This window comes from Patagioenas fasciata, chromosome 1, assembly GCF_037038585.1.
Source record: "Patagioenas fasciata isolate bPatFas1 chromosome 1, bPatFas1.hap1, whole genome shotgun sequence".
Classification (NCBI taxonomy): Eukaryota; Metazoa; Chordata; class Aves; order Columbiformes; family Columbidae; genus Patagioenas; species Patagioenas fasciata.
The window spans coordinates 41,197,356-41,222,744 of record NC_092520.1 but is presented as its reverse complement, the minus strand read 5'-3'; the positions used below and the strand labels follow the sequence as shown (position 1 = coordinate 41,222,744).

Here is a 25,389-nt window from a genome sequence, read left to right as displayed (position 1 = left end):
TGTTGTTTTTCAAACAAGCAGACAAGAAGCATTGAGTTATTGAACAAAAGAGATCAGACTTAGATGATGATGCAAATGATGATTCAGGAGAGGTTTTTAAATGAAATGCCAATAAATATGACCACAAGTCATACCTACTCAGCTATTTCTTGATGAGTTGGCAAAGCTCTGTATGTGTTTGCTACCCAAAGCCATTAAGAAATTTGTTTGTGATGAGGACGGTTAAACTGTAAAAGCCAAATGCCTGAAACAGATTTACTATGGTAGTCATGCAAATGTTACTTGGTGTACAGAGACAAGACAGTTTCCTGAGGCTGTAGCATCTTGATAGGTAGGTAAGGGCCTACAAGTCAAGAAGAAAATGAGAAGATATTCAAGGATGTCTCTGTTTTTCTTGATTGTGAGGGAAAGGATAAATAATGAATAACAGCAAGACAAGTCTAGCAGTAAGAGGCAACTGCCATGTGACAAACATTTGCTTCTTTCATGCATCGTAAGTCTGCAGATTGTTGTCAGTGTTTTCCTTAGTCTTCTAGTACAGAGCCCTGGAGCATACCCACACTACTTGTTCTTGGAAGTATGTTGAAATAATGGCTGTGATTCAGGCTGAGGTGAATGGAAAAGGGAGGGATTTCTAATTTGTAGTGACTAGATAACTACTGTTCATGAGCTTGCATTTACTTGCTCTTTTCAAATATTTTTTTTTTCTTTCCTCTCCAAGCTCTTATCCTGCATGTGCTGCTTTTACCTTTATACCAGATAGAGACACATCACAGGGAGTTTATGAGGAACAGCTCTTGAGACTTAATTTCCTGCTACTGGCTTTCTTTAACTCAGAGGAACACTAAAACACTAACAGATAAAAATGATGATATTTACATCACCGAAATGTAAAAAAAGATGCAAACCAGCAATTTATTATGAGTTTGTTTATTAACTCTCCTGAACAATAAGAGAATCATCAGTTCTTGCAGAGACTGGGAAGTGTGGTACTGGAGGGAGTTTGCCTAAGGAATAACATCCCAACGTGCCTGGCAGGAGAACTGGTGAGCTCTCTGAGGTGGATGGATTACACTTGTGAGAGGGATGTGTTTGCTCTTTCACATTTTTTTGGATTTGGGAATGGTTGCAGCTGTTAGCCTTCCTCAAAGTTCTGTCCCTGTATACTCCAGTTGCACTTTCTTTGTCACAGGTATTTTGGGCTGGACTAACCTGATAATTCTTATTGGCTTTCCTGAGAAGTCATTTGTAACACACAGTCATTTTAGGTACTTGACAATTATTTGATTAGTTATTATTTTGTTCAACCAGGTCACATATTGCATGTCACAGCAAAATTAAAAGATTTCATAAACACTTTTTAAAAAATTGTGGTTTTATAAGTTAAATTTAGAACTAAAGTATTTTTAACCACGATTATTTTTTTATCTCTGGTTGTTTTTCTTCTTGATGGGACTTTTTTTTTTTTTTTTTCCCAATTTGTTCCGTTGGAATCTTTCTTGATTTCCATTAAATACATAGGACTGAGAAATAGAGATGGACCAATTGTTTTTGAATGCTAGTGATACCAGGTGATAGCCACCTCATTTTTTTAATGTTATTTTTTTAAGTCTTTATTTTATTTTACTCTATATCTCTAATTGACAGTTAATATTATTTGCAATGCTAAGTGATTAAGGCAGTGAGTCTCACTAGTGGCCATTACCTGCAACTTGTGCCCATTTTAAATTCTAATCCATTGCTAGCAAGTGATGTTTTAGGATCATTTACGTTAAAATGTCACTGTATTTCAAAATTTATAGTCCAGTAAGATATGCTGCTTTAGAGAACATAGGGATTTACAAAATCTTATGCTTTAAAAATAAAGGGAGAAGCTTTCGAAGTTTCTTTTCAAGCAGTTCTTTTCAGAGTGAAAGCAAACTTACATACACATCAAGAAAGCAGCATATGATAGACATCAAGAAAAAGTTGGAACATTTCTCTTTTTTTTTTTCATCTGATAGTTTGAATATGTCAAATGAAGGCTATGTTGTTCTTTTCATTTTAACTAGAAAATTCTCAGTAACACCTAGGTAGCAGGAAGAAAATATTCATGAATTGTTACCTTATAGTCACAGTTTCTCTCATTTCCCAAAATGTACAGCTGCTGTGTCATTTTAAGATTTAGAAGTCACTGCATTTACGTTTTAACGATCAATGGCAGCTGTTGATCTGAGTCATTAATGAGATTTTGACTGCATCTGCATTTAAACCTTGTATATTCTGCAAGAGATAGAGTATGCTTGGAAAATGAGATTTCTGTCATGGTAATAATAAAGAGTTTACATGCTCAAGCTGAGAGGATTCACTCTCATGAATACTCTGCTCTACCCTGTGGAAGCTTACACACTAGAAACTTTCTGTTGAATGAAAAGGGGCAGAAGGAGAATTCTTGCTGCAATTTCAAATAGAGTCCTTTGGTCTACAGGCATATAGAAAATACCCCCTAGATGAAGGTACCTGCCATTTCTATGTTAAGAGTAAAGTAGTAGGAAAGTCTCCTCAAAGTGAAATGTGATTTTGTAGCTCGCTCATTTATTAAAATACTATCTATTACTTTCTTTGAGGGCAGCAGAGTATCTTGAGAATGACAGATTGAGTGCATACAGTGTCACTTGGGGGATGTTTAATATAATGTCATATATATTTGGGTATGTTTAAACTGCTTTTAGAAAGGGTAAATAATGACCTTTCCAAACGATGTCCAAACTGTAATTCTGCTCCTTAAAATGCCTCCTTATAATTGTTCTTGTATTGTTATTTTTTAATGTTGTGTCAGTGGGTTTCTGTATCAGTAATAACTTGCTTACAGGTTAGTAAAGAAAAATATAAATATTTTTTCAAGCTACAGAGTGAATTTCTAATGGGGTTTGCCTCTTGCACGCTGCCTTCTCTGATGTATGCATTTCATTGGCCTTTCTGTCCCTTCACTCAGACTTGTCTGTTTCAGATCCTTGCCAATAAGCTAAATTCACAGTTAAAAAAAAATAGACAGAATTTTCCAAATTACAATTCGGTGAATATGTTCCAAAAAAAAACCACTCCCCCCAAAAAAACCAAACCAACCAACCAGTCAAAAAAACCCCACCACCACAAAACAAAACAAAACAAAAAACCACCAAAAAACAAACAAACAAAAAAACAACCAAACAACAAAAAGCAACCAAACAAAAAAACAAACCACAGTGACCCATAAATAAGTTTTCTTTTGACAGGGCTATAATGTTGCATTTAGTCCTGTTGAACAAGGAATAGTTACAGACACTTCACTGGGTCCTTAGTAAAGCCATATCTTTTTCAGGTGATTGTTAATTATAGTCGAAGCAGGACAATTACTGTTACAAAACCCAGAGTGCTGTCCGTCAGGACATGTGAGAAGTAGCTTGGAAGAGCTATAGGAAGATGCTGACATATAATTGTTTGCCAAATGTGAAGATCAACATACTATTTCAACTATCTCAATTTCCTGAATACTAAACCTGTAAACTGAGCAAGAGATTAGGTGGAGAACTAGCACATAGCAAAGTAAAAAATCAACTAAATGCTAGCTTTCTTTCAGCTAATATACACCTGCTACAGATTTCTGGTAAGGTAAAGAGTCATAATCATAACCACTGCTTTAGAAAAAGTTTATGAAAAAATCTGAAGTCACAAATAATGGTTGCTTTATAGGTTATTCATTATTTGGACTTAACTATGTTGGAATTTGTCTGGCATGGACAGCTTAGAAGCAGATGCTACTCCTAATTCAGCTAGAGAAATCAAGGACAACAAAATATAATGGTAGAGTTGACAAGAACAATAACATCCTTCTGGTTATCTCTTTCAAAAATTACCCACTGCTGATTAAGATTATTTCTTTATCCCATTTGTCCTATACAAATCTTCAAATTGGCCAAATTCCAGCTCTCAGTTCTTCAGCATCATTGTCATTTTTTCAGGGGAGAGCTTAGCTTTGGCTTTTGACATACTACATTGCAATTGCAGCCTGTGTTAGGACTAAAGCCTGCCACTTGGGCACTGCAGAACTTAATAACTAGTGAGAATTAAATAATTTCATACAAATAACTACAATTGTAGCAGACTTATTCCCTTGGAGAATTTATGACTCCAACAGAGTCTCAGTCCTTTATGAGCATGGGTAGAAGACAGACTATCCATAGTCCAGATCTACCTTACCTCATCATCCAGATGTTGAAAAACTCCAACTGTAACATGTTTAGGACTTTCCTCATCTCCTTCATCCCATGTCAGGAGTTCATAGAGTCATAGAATCATTTAGATTGGAAAGGACCTTTAAGATTGTCAAGTCCAACTGTTAGCATAAAACTGCCAAGTTCCACCACTAAACTATGTCTCAAAGCACCACATCTACACACCTTTTAAATGCCTTCAGGGATGGTGACTCAACCACTTCCCTGAGCATCCCGTTCTGATGCTTGACAACCCTTTTTGTGAAGAAATTTTTCCTAATATGCAATATAAACCTCCTCTTGCACAACTTACGGTCATTTCCTTTTGTCCTATCGCTTGTTACTTGGGAGAAGAGACTGATACTCGCCTTGCTTGGTGGACACCTCCACCAGTTCTCTCAAAAACCCATCTGGCCCCATAGACTTGTGCATGTTTAAGTGATGTAGCAGGCTGCTAAACATTTCCCCTTGGATTATGTGGGCTCCCTTTTCCTGTCTTCCAGTTCAGTGGGCTGGGTACCCAGAGGACAACTGTTTTTACTGTTAAAGACTGAGGCAAAGAAGATATTAAGTACCTCAGGAGTTACACTGTGAATTTACAGAAGCCTTTTGGGATAATGATGTCCACTTGCATCATCTGGTGAGATAACTGGGTGCTTTCTACTTCGAGATCTTTTGGAAGAAATGAGTGAGGTGAAAAACTGTTTTTATGTTTGCATAATGACAGTTCTGGAGATTAGGGGAAAGTAAAGGAAGAATAGTTCAAGAGATAGTTCTGGTTGCCATGAACTGAAAATCCAATTAATTTCATAAATCAAGTAGAAGAATGATCCAGAATGTCTGTCTTAGCAGTGGTTCAACAAAGTCTTAATCACCTCAGAGACTGTTTTGCTTTTTCATAATTCCTCTTACTAGCAATGATAATATTAGGAAAAACAAACAAACAGGAATCCCTTGTGGTAATTGTGCACTGAACAGCATAAGATGACCACTCTGTAATGCCCCTTATAAACTTAGAACTTAGAGAACTGGCTTGCCTGATTAAATAAATACTGGCTAAGAGTAAAAACAATATTTCAGGTCTCATCCTGCAAACACCTTACATATGTATGTAGTGAATATAAAGGGATTAATTACATAGATAAGAGGTGTACATTTGGGCCCTTTGACACTTCGGGGTCCTGAGTAGAGGCTGATTTTGAGACATGAGTAGTTTTGTGGAAGCCATTACAAATATGATATTACCTACAATTTAATATTGGAAAATTTTCATGTTCATTCCAAATCAGACAGTAGATGTAGACAAAGGAAATAGTAACAGATCATATTCTATGTACTAACACCCAGAGTGAGGTTTATGCAGGGATGGTGGAAGCAGAGAATTTGTCATTGTCTTTGTTATTTCTGGGACCCTATATTCTGTTTTAGGAGTAAATATATATATATATATATGTATGCATTAACCATATTTTGATGTTAAGTATATTTTTACATTTATAAGTATACATAAGTATTAGTGATGTTTAGACTTACATTAAGTATGGTTAAGGTTTTCCAATTGCTTAAACATTTTCATGGAAATGTGGCTTACATCCTGATGGAAACTACAAGGTAAAAAAGATGTCTTTTACCATTGATGTCTACCAATCACACTATTCCTGACTGAAATGTTTGAGAAAAAGGAGCTTTTCATCCTTAGGAAAATAAATTCAGAACCATTAAGCATAGCTCAGTCTCCTGTACTGAGGGGGAAAAAAAAAAAGTCTCTTTTGGATTGAGGATAAAGCATAGTGTGTGCCAAATCCTAAATAATGTGCAGAGAAAGCTACAAGCAAATGAAAGAGTGCGGCATAGAATTGAATACAATTGTGTATACTATATAGATAAAGTTGTAATAGACTGGAGAGTATAAAACTCAGTAGGCCTTTGTTTCAGTATGCTCAAGAGCATCCCTAAATCTCACCTTTGGTACTGAAGCTTAGCTTGTAATCAGGTAAGCAATGTTTCCAGGTTTGGAAGGTTCACTTTTTAGAAGTGCTGAGTGGAGTCTTGTAACATTCTGCATATTCACTTTTTTTTTGTCATTTAAAACAGACATGAATTCTCTTTCCTGTTTTGAAAAGCCATTTGCCATAGTGGAAGCAGATGTGAAATACTTCTCACTGGTACTTCTTCCAAAATTCATTTTCAAATATAAAGTGACACCAAACAAAACAGTGTGCCCTTTCTCCTGCTGAGATGCTAAAATCTATCCCATCCATAGTTAATTCCATGCACACTTCTACCTAATCTAATTGGATCTGCAATGCTAACATGAAAATATTGTTTTAATGGTAAGAGAAGTGTGTTCATTTGTCCATACCAGGCACAAAATATAACAAAATAACACATACTCAATATGAAGTGTAGGAAAAAAAAGCACAATACGTAGCTTAAATTTAATATCCTAAACAAAAAAATAGCATGAATTTGCGTAACACAAATGAGGTAATGTTATTGTGGGAAACCTAATTCTGCATTACCATAATGAAATATTTTATCTATTATTTTAATAGTTAGCTGACATTTATGCTTCTTTACTAAGACAGGGGAAGTAAATTAGTTGGAATAGTTTTCAGTAATTGTGTAGCTTTTTCATATGAAAATAATATTTGACTTCAGGCCATGCTTTTTAACTGACAACAAAATTTATAACAGAGGACTTGAAAAGGCAGGCCGGAGGACTTGAAAAGGTACGATGGGCATCGATGTGAAAACTTTTTGTTGCAAAATAGTTATAATTTCACTATATCTGCTCTTCCTGATAAGATGTTCTGCTACTTCTTTCATAATACAAAATATTGAGAAAGAAACTAGATTAAAAGTAAATGGTTGTTAGTAAAGATAGAATAAAATGGCCAATATATGGCTGGCAATACAGTATTTATACAGCATTAGGGTGTATCTTTTGTATTTGTGTAGTACTTAATAAGAAAAAAATAACATACACTATTTTCCCAGTAGGTGGCTTTCAATTTAAAGGTATTTCATTGTTTCATGATTGTGGAATTGATATAAATGAGAATTAAATCTTAATAAAAATGTAAAAGGTGAAGAACTATACACATACCCATTATATCGAGCTCAAGTTTGTAAACACTCATAAACTGGCAACACCTCTCATATTCCTGTAAGACCAGCAGTATTCGTACTTTTTATTGTCCCCTGTAATACAGGATCCTTTTCTTCTAGACTTTTAAAATTTAATTCCTTGTTGTTGCTAATCACCTCCTCTTCTTTTGCTATTGAATGTTGTACTACAATACCATATTTATGCCAGAGTGTGTCAAATGCATGTCTTGTGGACTGGATTCAGCCTAAAACCAGCCTTGCAGACTAACTGTAAACTCTCAGACATATCTAAACTATTTGACGAGTGCAATATGGATGTCTCAAAGGGCAGCACTGACACAAATACATAATTGACATGGGGCTTTGTAGCATTGTGCAGGATATACCAGCTCAAGATGGGAAAGGTAGAACATAAACTTTTTTTGCTACTTTAATATTTTTTTATCCTGGAAAAAAGGGGAAAATAATCATAGGACCATGTCTGATTAGTGAGGCATGCATCTGAAAGCTGAGAAGAATAAATAGTACCAAAGCACGGGCAATGCAGAGAATCATAGAACAGCCCAGGTTGGAAGTGACCTCGAAAGATCATCTTTTCCAACCTCTTGTGGGAAAGGAAACCTTGATGAGGTTATCTAGCACCTTGTTCACTTGCACCTTGAAAACCTCCAATGATGGAAATTGTTGGTAAAGGAGAGGAGAGGAAGCACACCATATCTTTCTGTGTAGTAGCTTGTCAAAGCTCAACTGGCTTTGCCCATCTTCTCCCAAGTATTATCCCTGGGTCAGGTGTTTTCATATTATCTCTGCAGTGTCCATTTTGTGAGCACTGGCTGAATTCGGCTTCTCTTAAAAGGCAGTTAAACCCCTCCAGCATTTTGTTCACCCAGCTAGCCCCACAAACGCAGCTGCTCTATGTGCTCCCACCCCCAACATCTTCACTTACTTTCTAGTTACCCTTAAACCCTCACAGAACTTAGCAGGTTTCGTGCTGAGTAGGTGTCAGATGAAAGCAATAGTAGCAGTTAATTGAACCTCTATTAAGGTACCACTGTGGTTTATCTCCCTGCTATCTATTTTAATGGGTTCTGTTGAATGAGGCCTCTGACAAGTCAGTTGAATCAGAATCTTTGAAAATTGTAGGTGGTTTCAATGCTTTATAATTAAATTGGCTTTTAGTATAATACCAATAATAATAAATAGACTACTACCATTTTCCTCCAAAACCTCTAACAGATACTTACAACATGTGAAAGTTTTCTCCCCACCCCCAGCTGGTTTTGAGAAGGTAATGAAATTAATAACAGTGGAAGGATTATTTGAGAATACTGTTAAAAATCAACGATCGTGCTTCTACCAAGTATCTTTCACACTCTGTTTTTGATTCAGTTTTCAGCTAACAGATCTGATTTGAGGAAAAGCTCTTTTATGCTTGTGCCTATCATTATTTATTTGCACTGGAAGTCATCATATAAGAAAGAACTAGAGAAAGAAAAGCTAATTAATTAGAAAGGGAACAGTTTAAGAACAAAAGAGGGAAGAAGAATACTTTATCTCTCTCAGCAGCAAGACAGGCAGGAAGGAAAAAAAATGTGGTAAGGAAACTGTGGACAATAGGAAGCACAAGAAGCAAAGTGTCTCTTGCTTGGAGACACCACATATGTCTTCCAGCTGCAGGATGTGAAGCAAGATGTCAATAGCATAGCTGGAGGTTAAGGTAGAGCTTGAAGACAATTGAGACACATGGAATCAATTGCATAACTGCCACAGCAAAAATGTATTTGGTTCCACATCTAGACATTTCACAGTTGCTCCAAACACATGCACAGTGCTATATAGCTTGCGGCAATGGTTATACTAGTTGACAATGGGTGACAAATCCAGCCAGCCAAATGGAACGGAGTGGAATACAATAGAGCTTAGGACAATTGTTCTGCAAAAGGGAAGACCAAAGTCCTAATACTAGGATCTCATAGGAGACACTAAGGTACTAGGGTAGTACTAGGATAATAGTAAATGGATCAGAGTAGTGATTATTATCACACAATTTCCCTCTAAGACTGCCCAGATTTCCCAAAAGAAAATGTAAACAAACCAAGCAAAACAAATAACAAAATAATCAAACAGCCAGATATGGGAAAATCCAGGAATTTTTCCAAATTCATTTAAAAAGTATTGGTTTTGAAATCATGAAACATGTCAATAGCCTCTCTTTCAAAACTTTTTAACAGTTTGTCTGTGTAAGATTCCCAAGAACATCAAGCGTTGTAAGTGCCAAGTCTTTCTTCGAATCTTGGTAAGGTCTTGACATACGTGACATCCTGTGGCATTGAGTTCCATAATCTAATTATGTGCTGCATTAAAAAATATGTCCTTTTATCAGATTTGGAGCTGCTGCTTTTCACTTTCACTTAGTGGCCTTTTGTTCTTGAATTATGAGATGCAGGACTACAGAAGATCCTGATCTATTTTCTCTTTACCACTTACCATTTTTATACTTTCATCATATCCCTCTTTATTCATCTTCTTTCTAAGGTTAAGAATTCCAATTTTTTCAGTCTTTTCATATGAAGGCTTCTCTGTATGCCTAATTATCGCAATCACTCTTCTCTGAATACCTCCTAATTCAGTAATATCTCTTTTTGTGATGAAGTGACCAATACTTCACACTATTCCAGAGGAGGGAAAATTATTGATTCATATAATGACATTATATTTTCTTTCTTTTTCCCCAACTCATTTCTTACACGTTAACATTTTATTTGCTTTTCTGACTGCAGCTGCAGATGGAGCAGGGCTCCTCATTGAGCTGTCTCCAGTGAGGCCCAGGTGTTTTTTCCTAAGTTGACGCTCTTAATTGAGATCTCTGGTAAAGTGAATGATTTGTTACATTTTGTTTTGTTTTGTTTTTACCATATGCATTACTTTACATTTAAATAAATGATTTTTACCTCTTTTGAAATAGTGCATCTACCTAGTATGGTCAGTTACCTCTGAAGTTCCCTGTCCTCTTCAGAATTGGTTAGCAGGTTTTTTTCTGGATTATCTGCATTTTTTTCTACATTGCTGTTCACTCTTTTTTTTTTTTTTTAATTTTCAGTAATTAATATATTTTGAACACCTGGTCCTTGTATGGTCCCTTGAAGCACCCTGCTGTTAACTTTTTGCTATAATGAAAATTTACAATATATATGCATTTTTTAATCTTTGAGAAAAGTTTTCTTCATTTTGCATCTTATCCCAAAATGACTGAATCTCTGACTGAGATGGAGGCTGAGTTATTCTCTTGAGAGGAATGTTGTTCCTGTCAGATTTCTTCAGTTACTCTAACAAGGTTAAGGGCTGGATACCTTCACAATTAGAGCTAAATCTTTGAGAGACTACTATGCTCTTTGTGACCACAAGTATGGAAATTAAGGACAGTGGATAGAAAAGCAGTTAATTCATTCAGTATGTTTGGCAGGTGCATTCAAAACTAAGATGGGAGCGAGCTTTTGACATAGCAGTTCTTAACACTGTCTTGGTGATAGTCCTAAAAACCAGGAATACAATCAATCTAAATGAGCAGTATAAGAGCCTACTTCTTACACCTAGAACTCTGTGAAAATAAGGAAAAAAAGGAAAGTAGTGGTAAGATCTAGGCAGCTGTTAATTTTCCAGACTTTTTTTTTTCAAAATCTGATATAAACGAAGGTATTTTAAGCATTGGAATCCCCAATGTTCTTGTGGAAAAGGGGAAAGACAAACTAATTTTAAGGCTTTATATGTCCTGACATCCCCTAGGCCTGCTTATTTCCTGGTATCTCTCTCTCTTTCTCTCAAGTGTTCCCCATCCTCTCCCTGAGAGAGTCTATGTCTGCTTCATCAACCCTGACTGCCTACAGTATGCAACAGACTCCACCACCTTTCTTCACAAAGAAGATTGCTTGCACAGACGAAGGCTCCTCAGACTGCTTGGGACACCTTGCACAGATGCTTGCCACTGCCTTGAATTCAGGATGGACACTAAAAGAGATCCTGATCATATTGGTGGAAATGTGATCACTCCCCTGCAACTCACAACCTACCTGTTTGGTAAAGGAACTATAAGGACAACTTAAACTTCTTACGATATTGCCAAAGATTCATTCTGAAGGAAATAACAGTGTTTTCCATACCACAGGCCACCCAACCCTAAAACAAACTCTTTTGGGTGGAATGGAGGTTGACAACAGGTATCAAGTCTTTCTTTTCTGAACAAGCCTGTCAAAATGCTACTAATCTCTCCACAACTAGTACTGGAGCCTACTGAGATTTGAGGGTAGAACATGGAATATAAGCTATGGCTATCTGTGGACCAATTATACGTACATATATAGATGCACACATACGTATCTGTGGGCATATATAGGTATATACACTTTTTCTTTGAGCAAGCTATTTTGATATAGTGAAAGATAGGATGCTGAATTATAAGACAGTAACAGTAAAACTTGCCACTGTGACCTTTTATTTTGTGCAGAGCAACACAAATATTATCAGTATAATATAGCACAATCAGGATTATAGAGTTTGTTATCTGAAGGAAGAACACAAAGAAAACATGGTACCCTTCACTTAATTTTGGCAGGTTCTAAAATACCACAGTGCTTGTGCAGCATAAGAAAGTGACAGGGATAGAAAATAAATTGTACAGTTACACCTATTAATGAACATAATGTTATATTAATGATGTTTTTGCACCAAATATAAGAACAGAAACTGTACTGTGTGCCATTTAGTTAATTTAGAGGAAAAAAATTGTATACCAAAATTACAAGCTCACTGCAGTGAAAAATTCAAAACTGAATGCTTTTCACAATGTATTTGCAAAATAAGCAGCAACCTAATAGAAAGTTACGTAAGTCTTTACAGTTTGCCAGCCAAACCTAAGAAAATGACTTAATGTTAAGTGATTGAAGGCTGACTTTTGCAGAAACAACACATATGGAAAATAGTGAGAATACTGTGCCTGCTGCTGGCTTCATACTGAAAATATCCACGCTTGGCATTTGCTGTGGGTTGTTATACCTCTTGAAATGTGTGTGTATTCAGATAGTATTAAGAGATAAATATATGCCTTTTTAATGGTGCATTGCCATTTGGGAGAATATCACAGAATATTTCACAACATCTCTATGATACTATAACTCATTAAATGAAGCCTGTAGCCCACTGTTTTTCATGTAAACCCACCGTGATAAAATATATGAATAAATAAACATTAAAATGCTGTCTGAAATAAATTTGTATCCTGTTAATACTCCAGTGCAGAATTGGCACACTTTTTTGCAGCACCTTTTTTTCCTTTTTTTTTTTTCCCCCTTTTGTTTTTCTTTAGAACCTCTATCAAAATTAATGTGAACATAGAAAAGATTTATCATTTTTTTTTTTTTTCAGGCAAGCCTCTTCCTTCTCTGCTTGCTTAAAAGGTTGTGCATCCACCTGTGTTCCCCAGAGTCTAGTAGAATATCAGAAACCATGAGAGATGCTGCACTTTTCGGATGAAATATTTTAATTCTTTCCCTCCCTCCATCCTTTAGTCCCTGGTTACGACTTCTTCTTGGGATGTGGTATAAGTGTTTATAATATTAATGTGCAAGATAGTAAGTGAAGCAACACACTGAGAATAAGCTGAGAAGGATTATATTGGCTAACATACATATTCGTTTGGAAGGTCCTATTTCATATTCTTAAATGTATGAAAAGAAACCCATCAGTTTCAGGTCATAGAAATTTCTGTAACTATTGGGAGCAGGCTCGAGTGGCATTTTTAGTATTTCTGCATTTCACATTCATATAAACCCTAAAACCATTACTTTTTTTTTTTTTTTTTCTTTAGGCTAATCAAACTAATAGAACTATAAGGCACAAAAAAATAACCTTTCTGAATTTTAGTTTTTGTTTGTTTGTTTGTTTTCCCTGAGATTCACAACCATAAAAATGTTTCTGTGTAAGATACTTACTCAACTATCCTACACTTAAGAACTGGGATAATGGATTGTTGCTGTACTTACTGTTTTGTTGTTTTGGTTTGATTTTTTTTTCTTTTTTTTTTCCCCACATATATACAATCATGGAGACATAAATGTATGCAATTTTTCTGTTCAGTTCACTACAAATTCACTTAAAGATAAAAATTGTATCAGTAAAAAATCAATAAGAATTTTGGTTTTTACTTCAGTGGAACTCATATTTCATCCAAAGGTAACAAAGATATAGATGAAAAACTGGTTTTTATGAACACTCTCAAATCACTTGTGATTTCACCTGTTTTTTTTTTTTTTTTTTGTGATGGCACTCTGTTTTTCAAAGTCATTGATTTTTTTCCTGACACTTTTAATTAGATTTGTCTATGGAATACAAACTGTGATCCTCAAACCATCCAGTCAAAACTCTCAGAGCAGAATTATATATGGTTCCCAGAAGAAAACAGCTGAAAACATTAAAACTAGATGGACAGATACATTAATTATTACATTAACTTAAAATATTTTCTTTTTTCCATATCAACTCCACTTTGAGAAATACAGAATCTATCATATGAAGTATTTGACAGGTAGTGTAGAAAATATCATGCCACTTACCTGTTTGAGAAGAAAATGCTCTCCCAGCTGAATCTTACTAAAATAAACTTCTGTGTCTTCATACTGGCAAACACAGATTTCACAAGATACTTATGTCTTCCTTATGCACACGATGTTCATCCATATTAAGTATCATTTTAAATCCATATTAAGTATTGTTTTAAGTATATCAGTGTACCACTAGCAACATGTGAACATCAGCAGATATTAATGTTGCCCATCCCTTGAATGGATTGCCTTTTGAAAATATAAATATCAGAGTGCTTCCTTTGAACTTTCCTGATTGATATGGAACCGAAGGCTGAATCAGAGGAAATATTTAATCTTTTCCTAGCAAAATTAAATATAGTAGATATAGTATTGCAAGTTCTTGTGATATCTTCCCAAATTCTTACTTATCATTAATTGTAAAAGCATATCAAATAAGAGTGTCATTAAAATTCAAGATGTTCTAGACTGCAGACTTAAGTGTTCCAATTGTCTTCATAGTTTTGTAAAAAGGATGCTGCCCTGTGAATAATATTTTTATTTTAAAGGTGAGCCTTTAGTTTATAGCTTAATAGAAGTTAACTGTCATGTCATTTAATAACAGTGGTGACTGTCATAGCTTCACTCTCTGATCTGCTTTTCACTGTTCATCTGTTTTTTGTTTAATTTCAGATCTCACTGATTTTGAACAGTGCAATCAGATTAGCCTTTAACATTAAGGTTCCATTTCATATTCCATTGAGCAAGTACAATACAGTCCAACTCATGCAAGAGTAAGTTACGGGTACAGAAGGAAAAAGAACAACCCCAAAGAGCAAAGTAATAAAGTTTGTATTGTCTTTTTCTTTAAAATATAAAAATATATTAAATCAACTTCTTTTTAAAACTTCAAAAGCACATGTATATTCCAGGTACTGGATTTTTTTTTTTTTTTTGTCACAGCCTTATTTTAGGAAAGTAATTTAAAGATTTAGAGTGCAGCCAGAAGTGTTGATCGTAGTGTCAATGTCACATCATAGCTTGGTATTGTAGAATATATTTTTTTCTCACCAAAGGAAAAGAAAATATGCCATAGTACTTAATTTACAAAGGAGAAAAGTGGTAAAGAGACATTTTCATCCTGTGTCTAACTGTAAAAGAAGAATTTTAATGAAGCAGTAGTTAGTTTCCATGCAAAAATCCCTGAACTGCCTTGTAAATTTTAGATGAAAATTTGAAATTTGTCCATAACATTAACTGATAAATGTGAGATTTAAAATACGGTATTTTATATAAGCTCTTCTCACCTCCCAGGAACTGATAAATCCACATGAGTAGCCCTATCATGACTGTCAGCCTGTATGTGTTTATACAGATTTAATTCAAAATATCCTTGTACTAAAAATCTGCTTGGACAGATCTTGCATCTTTCCATATACTTGTGGTTCTCTGTTGGTGGTCAATTCCTTGTAATTACTCTGGTGGAAAGCAGATCTGATTAGGAAAGAAAAACAATGTTATGTTGAGTAAAACTAATTCCATTTATTTTAATTAAACTTTTGATAAATAGGAGGTAACAGTAATTACTAGAAGTTTTTTGTTTTGTTTTGGTTTGGTTTTTTATAAATTTAAAGAACCATGGATAAAAATGCCTTTTTTCTTTCAAAACAATTCTTTGTATGCCTATGTCAGCTAAATATTTTCTTGTACACTTAAAACAGATTTGTGTTCTTTGTATTATATTTTCTATGAGATTACCAACATGTCTCCAAATAGGTCCATGTTCAACTATATTTTATTTTCATCTTGTGTCCATAAGTTTTGTCTAAATTACTTGCATTCTTTTTGCAACTGAGACAGAAAAAAATAATACTTTTTTTTTTTTTTCTGTCTCTCATCACCTTATTTCATTTAGCATTCTTTAACTAAATAACTTACAGCTGATATGTTGATCAAGCTTTTTGTTATGGCTTGGTTGAAGGAGAGGCTTTCAGAAGCTGATCTTAAATACCTGGCTTGCAGTTCTCAATATATTGTATTAGGATGCATAATTTATGACTGACATAATTAGTTGTGATATATGAAAACAAATAATTTTAGCATTAAATCCTGATACAACAGGAACTTAGTAAATTCTTACATCACGTAGTTGGTACGTGAGAGATGATAACCTAGAACAAAATCAGCAATGTACCAGGAAATCGTTCAGACATTTACAGTATAAGCATTTCTGTGTCCCAAGAGATCAAAAGAAACGTGTGTGAGCGGTGCACTTACCTGCTTCTCATCTTGAGACTTACCAAAATAGTTGTCAGGGAAAGATCTGTGGTGAACCAATCAGGAATCCAGTGTTAAGCAAAATGTATGATCTTTGTCCCCTTGGTAACAGTTGTGTTTAGCACAGCACTAAACGTATTGCTCTAATCATTGCTCTAATTGACACCTTTGTTGACAGTCTCAGAAGAAAGGTCAAGATGTGGTTAGGCATGAGACTGATGTAAGGTCTTACAGTTGCAGCCTCCTTGGCTGAGTTCTGCAATTTATTAAGCAGCCATGTGCTTTTCGAATTCCTCTCATGTTTTAGAAAATTCCATGGGTAAATACCATATGCATTTATTTTTTTTTTTTAATACTCTAGGTGACAGAAAATGAAAATGAGGTGCTAATCTAGAGAAAAAATATCTACCACCCGAACACTTCATGATTTTGCTTACTGTTGACAGGCAGTGTTTTATACAGTTGAATATTAAAACCACCCAGGCCAAGCTACTTTGAGTATTTGAAGAAAGTACATATTAGAACACCTAAGTTTAAAAATGTCTATTCCATATATAGTCATATTCTATGAGATAGGCACTCCTAAAGGGTGATTCAGAGCCCTAAATTAGTTGACTAAAGTTAGACAGTGAGAATAACTCCCACAGTACCAATATGTTGCAGGGGCACAGAAAGGAAACAAGGGAGAAAGGGAGGAACAGAGTGATAAGGAATATAAATGAAGTAAGTCTATAGTGAACTTTAGAAACTGCTTGTTAGAAATGAGTAGAAGTTTTTTCACAAAAGGGAGATCAGTTTGCTTGACATAGCACCTACTTCAAACCAAGCATCATCATCTTCAAAGGTAACTGTAACGATAGTGTAGGTGTGACACCTTCAGCTGTGAATATCCTTATATAAATTTATTATATCCTTATTACAAATGTTCCTGGAGTCCCCAGTCAATACTGGAGAACTGAGGTACATATATAAATAATTCCTGCTTCAAAGAGCTTACAAGAAAAAATAGGATTCATAGGTGAATAATAGGAAGTCAAAGGGGAGAAAGAAGAATGAAATTACCTGCCCAAAGTCACCAAGGATAATAATTCTTTCTTACTATGACATGGACTCTAATCTATAATCCCCACAATTTCTATGTATGAAAGCATTTATAATACACACAGCTATTGGGAATTCATTTGTTTAAAAAACCTTTGACTTTATTAAAAGAGAAAGTATTTATACTCACAAGTAATGGTACCATTGTCCATTTATGTTCATAAGTGTTGGATAGACCTCTTGAAAAGAAAGTCCTTTCACAGTATTTATGGCTCTTCTGTTTTTGGTTAGAAAAATTAATTTGGGTTGTAGGCACCTTTTTAAAGAAAAATCGAGAATTCTGCATTCATCTGTCTGTAAATTTATAAGCTCATTAGTCACTGTAAAAGTGGATGGCCAATGTAAATTTTTCATCCTCAAAACCAAAGGTTATTAATGGGCAGGCATCCTACATGTAACAGACTTTTGATTTTTTAATTCGTATTTAACATCCATTTAGAAGTCTTTTTAGCATTTAATGGGATTATCAAGGAGCTTTCTAGTCATGCACAGACATATATGCAAACACATATTAATGTTTTGTGTCTATCCATTTACTTATCTACCTATCTGTTATCTTATGTCATGTGGGATAAAGACATTTGGCATGTAGTCATCCATTGAGATCCATGTATCTCTGAGAAATTTTCTGTTAGATGCTGTCATTATTGTGCACCCTATAAAATTATTGTGGTTTGGGGAGAAACGGGAAGCAAATTCTCCTGTTAAAATTGACAGCGACATTTTCTTGCTTGCTGTTCTCTTTGATGGACTTTCACTTTGCTGGCCCACTATAAATTGACTTGGTTGATGAAGTTTTGAAAATTTGTACAGTTAGTTTTGTTAAAGCATAATATGTGAGTGATAGGTTGTAGATTCAGGGTTTCCCTTTTCTAAGTACTGATAGTACAGATCGTCTGATATCAGTCTGTATCTAATGGCCACTTTTACAGAAGTACACTATATTGGAGTAAAGCAAGATATTCTTGACAGTATTTGGATTTCCTAAATTGCATCATATTATATATTTAGGGTTAGATCTGGCCTGGTCCAGCTGTTGTAGACCTAATGGTACTGCATATATTATATTGTGGATGAAACTGGGCATCCTATGCCAGTTATTATAAGTCTGTTTGATCTTATTGGACAGAAGGCTTCAGCTGGATACCTGTTTACTAGCAGAGAAGTGTGAATTTCAGCTTGTGTTCTCTTATTTGGTAACAGGCAAGAAAAATATTTAGATAAGTTATCTTCTACCTGAAAATATTACAATAAATTTATGTGGCCATTTATCCTATTCAAAAAGAATTTGTGATCTTTTGGTTGGCTACAGAAAAGGCACAGATTGTACTTGACATCTGAAGGCTATAGTTTTCTTTAGACAGGCTCATAAATTTTGCCTCTCAATAGAGAGAAAGTGAACTAACACATGTTGCAGTGTCACATATTTAGTAATGTGAGCTTTATAGCTACTGAATATTGAGGTTTTTATAGTTCTAGAAAAACTGCTAGATGTTAAAGCACTAGAAAATGATTAAGATTTACTTATTATTGTAACTATCACTTTATAGTCCTTTATCTGTCTAACTACCCATACTTTTTTGTCATTTAAATGGAGTACTGATACATATTGCATTGATAGTACATCCTTGGATATCAGTTGCTGCAATCACTCACTATTTTCTTTCTTCTGGAGTAAAAGATAAGCTCTTTCATTCCAATACCATCAAATTTCTCTTCAGTCTGGAGCAGGAGCCAGACACTGTAAATATATCTATAGCACTGGGAACATCAACCCTGCAAATGTCCAAGTCAGGGAATGCATTTCCACCAGCATGCAAATTTCATAATTTGGCAACAGAAGGATATCTGCCATATCTCTCTTCTCCTGGTAATCTTGGAAATGAAATCAGGGCACCTGGACTGGGTAGAAGATAGAGTCATGTTCTAAGAGGGTAAGTTTAGATACAGCTGGAACTTCTTGAGTTATTTATACTGTGCTTGATTTTCTGTTCTCTTATAACATGTGTACTAAACATATTTCTTTGCTCGCTTATGTACACGCTCTTGCTTAGAAGTGTTGACATTTTTATATGCCTGAGTTACAAAACAGTGTACTTCAAAAATACAGTCAAAATGCAGCAATTTCTTCAAAAGTACTAAAGCAACCTGCTTCCCTTAGTAGCTGAAACTGTGTCGAAAATAATTACATTTGAAAGAACTTCCTTTAAAACTGAATCTATCTTCCTTTCCACCACCAAAGAAAGATTATTTGGTAATGGCAGCCTCTCTTCAATAAGGTGTAAAGAAGAAAATCACTTGTGAAATGAAAGTGGGATCATAAAAAAAAAAAAAATGATTGTGATTTAACACTGACAGGCAGCACAACACCACACAGCCACTTTCTCACCTCCCACAGTGGGATGGGGAAGTGAATTAGAAGGGTTAAAGGGCAAAAACTTACTTCCCATGAGCCGTCTCCAAGAAAGCAGGTCTCTTACTTGGGAAGACAAACACCATAGCTCTGAACATACCTTCTTCCTTCCTCATCCCACAGTTTTATATGCTGAACATGTTGTCATATGGCGTGGAAATCCCTTTGGTGGGTTGGGGTCAGCTGTCTCGGCTGTGTCCATTTCCAGTTTCTTGTGCACCTCCAGCCTCCTCACTGGTGGAGTGGTGTGAGAAACAGAAAACACCTTGACTCTTTGTAAGCACTGCTTAGAAATAGTTAAAACTTCAGCACTTTTTGGTTACAAATCTCAAATATAACACCAGTTAGGCTACTATGAAGAAAACTAACTTTGTTCCAGACAAAACCAGTACAAAGCTAAGCCTCAAGGTAATATTAATCTCATTTATTTGTTGAACCCTGCGTAATCTTATAAATAAATGTTACATAACAGTTTCAAAACTAAACTCTGTTCTAGGATCCAATGCTATATACTTCAGGAAAGTCTACTAATACCTAAGTTATTATCCTCACAGAATGAAAGAGAAAAAAGGAAATTTTTGTTTCACACCTCTTCCTTCACATTTTGAATACAAAAATTAAATTTCCATATAAATATGCAGTTTCTGTTATAAACTGTGACTACTCATCTGAGGTTATATTTCCTTGGGTCAGCTAAAGACAGATAGCAATAAATATAGTGTAGCTCAACTTTGGTTTTTTGTATTTTTTACTGGTAGCAAGTTCATCTCAGTTCTTACGTTTCCATGTGACCCTATATCCATATGAAGTCACATTTCATTTTTCGATTATTAAAGTCCCTATAATTTCCTTTTATATCACCTGTAAGACTCATAAGTGGGGTGGCAAGTGTCATGTAGTTAGACCAAGAATATAGTGTGTTTAGAAGTTAGAAGCACAAACATGCTTTGTTGTTATTCACTTTCATTTACATGGTTTACATTCTGGGAATTTGCTTCCTGACTTTCTGTAAAAATTCCAGGCTCAAAGGAAGTTTCAGAGTCCTCTTCCTTTTTACCTTCTCGTTCAAATGCTCTTGTGCATTCGTCAGGAGGATGACAGCTGTATGAGTCCAAGAAACACAGTCTGTGGGGGAAGATGTTCCTTAGCATCCCTCACCACTCACTTTGGTTTTACATGTTGCTTATTGGAACCTGTTGTTACACTGGCTAACAGTGTAACATGGGCAGCAGTGTGAGATAGATAGCTACTAAACAACATTTGAGAGTTCTGGAAAAAAAGCATGCTAAGTTTTTTTTTTTTTTTTTTTGTTTGACAGTGGGAGGAAGGAGACTTTTCTTGCGGTTTTAACAGTCATTTACAATCATTTAGTTTATTGTCAGTGGAAATATACAGTACATCTCGACTATGCTGTGAAAGCCTTTCATTGCTGGAGTGTTGAGCTATCCTGCCTTATGTAAGCCAAATGTTTTCGAAATGGAGACACTTATGGAAAGCTTAGGATGTCTCTGGAGGGATGTACTGGGGTAGGGGCATATTGGTTTTGAGTAAGGAACTTGTAATCATTATTCCTAGACAAATTATATATTACTAATCACAGCAGTTCTACAGGGAAAAGCAAGTGAAGGTGCTATAGATAACTGCAGAGGAAGGAGAGAATATATCATCTCCCAGCCTTTTGTTTTCCAAGTCTAGCCTTAGAAAATTAAAGGACAGGAGAAATATAAATTATTAATACTGCTCATGAAATTTTAAACATACAAACATATCCTGAAATATAGTAGCAGGAGGGTGATAAACCCACACCTTTTCCACTGTTTTTCAGCAGTGGACATGTTCATGCAACAGTACTGAAGCACAGCTTCTTACTGCAGGTGCTTTTCCCATTTTGGGAGTTCACTGCCCTTGTTTTGTTAGCCTCAGCATTTTGAAAGTGTTGGCTCACCCGCAGTGCTTGCCAATATATCACTGTCCATGCTGCCTTTGCTCTTTGTATTTACTGGTGTCTCATCCTTCAAGGTTTCTGATGTCCTTGAGAAACTGTGACCATTTTTTACATCTGAAAGAGTGCCAATTCATTTATTAAGACAGAGTCTGTGAGGCCTGGATAAATTTATTCTATCTAACATTTCATAAAACATTAAATTAAAAATGTGACTTACGCTGTGACATACTCAGCGTTACCCTTCCAATGTTTATATTTGACTGTTGCAAGGCCCTACTCTTCAGAAGGTAACATCCTATCAATCTAGTTCTGAGGTGACAAGGTCACTGATTTTTTCCTGTGGTGGTTGTTTAATAATTAATTTTCATTGCTGGTGTTTTCAATAAATAGATTGCAACATTTAAGAACAGTTGAATAGGTTTATAGGTTCCTCATAAATTCCAATGATGATAGTAGTTAATAAGAGAATAATGAATTTGCACTCAAAGATCTCAAGATCAATTAAGCAAATTAAATCTGGCCTATGCCTAAGCTGTAGCTGCTGTGGTGGTAGGTTTTTTGTTTGTTTGTTTTTGTTTGGTTTGTTTTTTTTTTTTTTTTCACTATAAAATGTACCCTGTGTGGATAAGTCTATCTGATGATTTGTTGAATTTCTTAGTGTTTCACTTGTCATATTAATTTAAATCTTTAATCTGAGGACGCGGCAGGCATATGAAGTGGCGCATTAAGTCAATATTACATTGCAGACAATGTCTCTGAAGAGGTTGCCTTTGTGTAGGGGAATGCAATAATAGGAATAATAAAACTAAATTGCGTTTGATCTTTCCACATATGTTATTACAATGTTGTTCACGCATTTTTAAAAACATACAGCTCTGCTTGTAAAGACAATCCCTTGCACAGTGCTTTGTCACATACTCAAAATGCAAAGTACAAAAAAAAGAGTCCAGATGGGGAAGGCTTGTCAGTTACTATTAGGATTTGAGAGCATCGGCCCTATGAAGAGGGAGTCTGTTGCTTAACAGACGTTTGCTTGGCATTTAAAATAGGTGGTGGTTGGTCTCATTAGAGTTCCTGATACTCAGAGAGAACCTCATTAAGAAAGTTAATAAAGGAGGAAGGTACATTTGGTTTATCTGTTTGCTTTATGCTTCATTCAGGGCCCAATTTTCCACTTCTTTTCAAACTTTTCTATATAATCACTTGAACTGGCGTGATGTTCTAATTTCACATCCATCCCCACAGCTCTTTATCATTGCACACACAGTACGCTGGAAAGGGATTCAAAGCACAGTTATTCATTCCTGGCTCTGAAACTGTCTTACTGAGTACCCATTTACTTCAGTGTCCATTTTCTACATCTGTAAAATACAAATCAAGCTGATTACCTCAGTAAGATGTTTAGATTAATAATGCTGGATAAGAGCATATTATGTGAGAGGCAAAACAGTGGGAAAGTGGGACATTCGATTTTTTAGAACTTTAGGATCTAACTTAAGACCTTTTTTTACCAGTTCTTTTTTTAAAGTAAGTCTGCTTAGACAGGACCTTGCCAAAAATCTGTGATATAACCTGAAAAGCAAGGAGGAAAAAAAAGAAGGCAACAACAGCCAAACATGCCAACTACATCTATTATTAGCTAGATTCTAAATAAATCAACCTTAGGAAAGACTATGTATCTAAGCAAACCCCTGGTAACCAACTATTCATGTAACACATCAAGGCATTTCTTTAGCCTTCCTTGTTCTTGACATAAACCAAGGCTACCACCTCTCAAGCTTGCAAGCAAGGAAAAAGTGAGATAAGAAGTAATCATTGCCTGGGTGGCAGTTAACAGTGGCTGCTGGTCCTGTTTATCTGCTAAACAACTTTTAGAGAGATCATAGGCTGGGTATCCATATGTAGTTGGAGAAAATAAGGCCTTGAGAAATGCAGCTGTTGTTGTTATTGCAGATAGATATGCAGCTGGAAAGTTATGTTGCGCTACCAAAGAGTAGAAATAGGGTGGGAAGATATTGTAATAAAATGTGAGAGAAAAACTTGATAAAAAGAGGTGAAGGGTTAGTAAACATCCATTCCTATGAAAGAGTTAATTATTTAGCTGTGGCTAGTGGGGACAACATGTATTTAGAGAACGTGTTACTTGTCATTAACTGGTGTTAGCCTGTTTCTAGTTTTAGCAGTAGCTGATTAATAACGATCAGCAATGTTGAGGCCTATCCTGAGGAAGTAGGTATTTCACTACTTTAAGTTGATCAGGTGCTGCAAACTGGATTTGCCATGTTGCAGCTTGTCAGTGCTGTCTGCCATTTTTTTCAGTATTTGCCATTTTCAAATTTGGACATACAATGACTGCTTATCCTTTGGTAAGAGATCGTTGCTGATCTATTTCTGCACACAGCAGTTGCCAGTCAATGGCAGTGGCTTTTTTCTCCCGACAGTGAATGGTCAACACTGTGAGGCAATTGGCACTAAGCAGTGAATGCAAATTGCAGTTACAGCTTCCTGCCAGCTAGAGGTCCTTAATTAGTTTCTGCAGTGACCTCGTGATTCATAGTGAGTGATGAGCAGTGATACTTCACTAGTGGAGTATGTAGTGATATCAAGTAAGAAGCCTGGGGTTGAGGATATAGGAAATTTATTAGGAAAATGAGATTATTGTAGCTAGAAGGGAGTCAGGTAACTTTTGTCTGTTTGTGTGTTTTGGTTTTTGTTGTTTGTTTTTTTTTTTTTTTTTTTTTTCTAAGATTGAAGGTCTAGCAAACAAGCTAGTTAAGATTTTGAAATAAGAGAAGAGAAGAAAGGAGGCAGGAAGAGGGATTGCAGCACGGAAATCTCAGGCTGAAATTTTAAGTGGCTCACCCATTCATTTGCCTTGTGCATTCTTTTAGTCTAACAATTGTCTTGATGTTACTGTGAAAAAAATCCACTTAATATTTACGCTCTGAAGACCCATGCAATTTCAGTAAAGTGGTTCCTGAAACACAGTGGGAGATTCAGACTCAGTGTATGTGTGTGTACAGAACAGTCACTAAAGCCCAAGAAATGGTCTTTTCTGAAGGATGTAAGGAGCAATGGTGGGTGACTTGACTAAAGATAAGCATTCAGAATAGACATGATAACAAGATTTCTCCTTGGTGTGCAATAAGTGTATAGAAAGAGTAGCAACAGCAAACCTATCAAGTTGGAAATATTTAGGGGAAAATCAGAACATCTAGAAACTAATCTGTCTCCCAGAAACTGTAGGAAGAAAATATTAAAAGTAGTGTCTTGAGGGGTTTGTATAGGCAAATGGGAGAGCACAGTAATTTTTTTTTAAATTTTTTTTACTTCAATTTAGGAAGTTAACAATAACACTGTAGTGATGCAGAAAGGTATGTGCAAATGTTTGCATGAATTACTGGCCCTTAAAATTTATCCTGATCCTGCATAAGGGAGGCAGGCATTTATTACAGTATTCCTCATTATTGAAGAGAATTTTAAGTGATGAGTAAGATATCCTTTTGTATCCCAAAATAAATTTTGAAGAGGGGATGACTAAGAAGTTGTGTTTCCTTACCTGTTAGAACTATAACAAAAAAAAAAAAAAACCACTCTTAAGAAATCAGCAATATCTGAGTTTTATTTAAAAGGTATGCTTAGTTGATTTCCATTGCTTTGGTATGTAACCCATATGTACAATTAAAATCAGCTCAGTTACAGTTTGGTTACCTTTAACTCTCCTTCTCTTGAAGCTAC

The 25,389-nt window shown here is 35.4% G+C and overlaps 1 protein-coding gene across 8 annotated transcripts in view; it reads left to right on the top strand.

The window, feature by feature from the left end:
- Positions 1-25,389, top strand: part of PCDH9 (protocadherin 9) — a 678,879-nt gene that overhangs the window by 169,368 nt on the left and 484,122 nt on the right. Inside the window, exon 3 of one of the 8 annotated variants that reach the window (XM_065834079.2) lies at positions 11,167-12,590. The exons of 6 other annotated variants lie outside the window; for them this stretch is intronic. In XM_065834079.2, the coding sequence (XP_065690151.1) occupies positions 11,167-11,187 (21 nt within the window). In that variant the 3' untranslated portion in view covers positions 11,188-12,590. Of the gene's footprint in view, positions 1-4,735; positions 4,881-11,166; positions 12,591-25,389 lie in introns of those variants that run through there. One more of the 8 variants, XM_071806057.1, reaches the window with a different exon arrangement.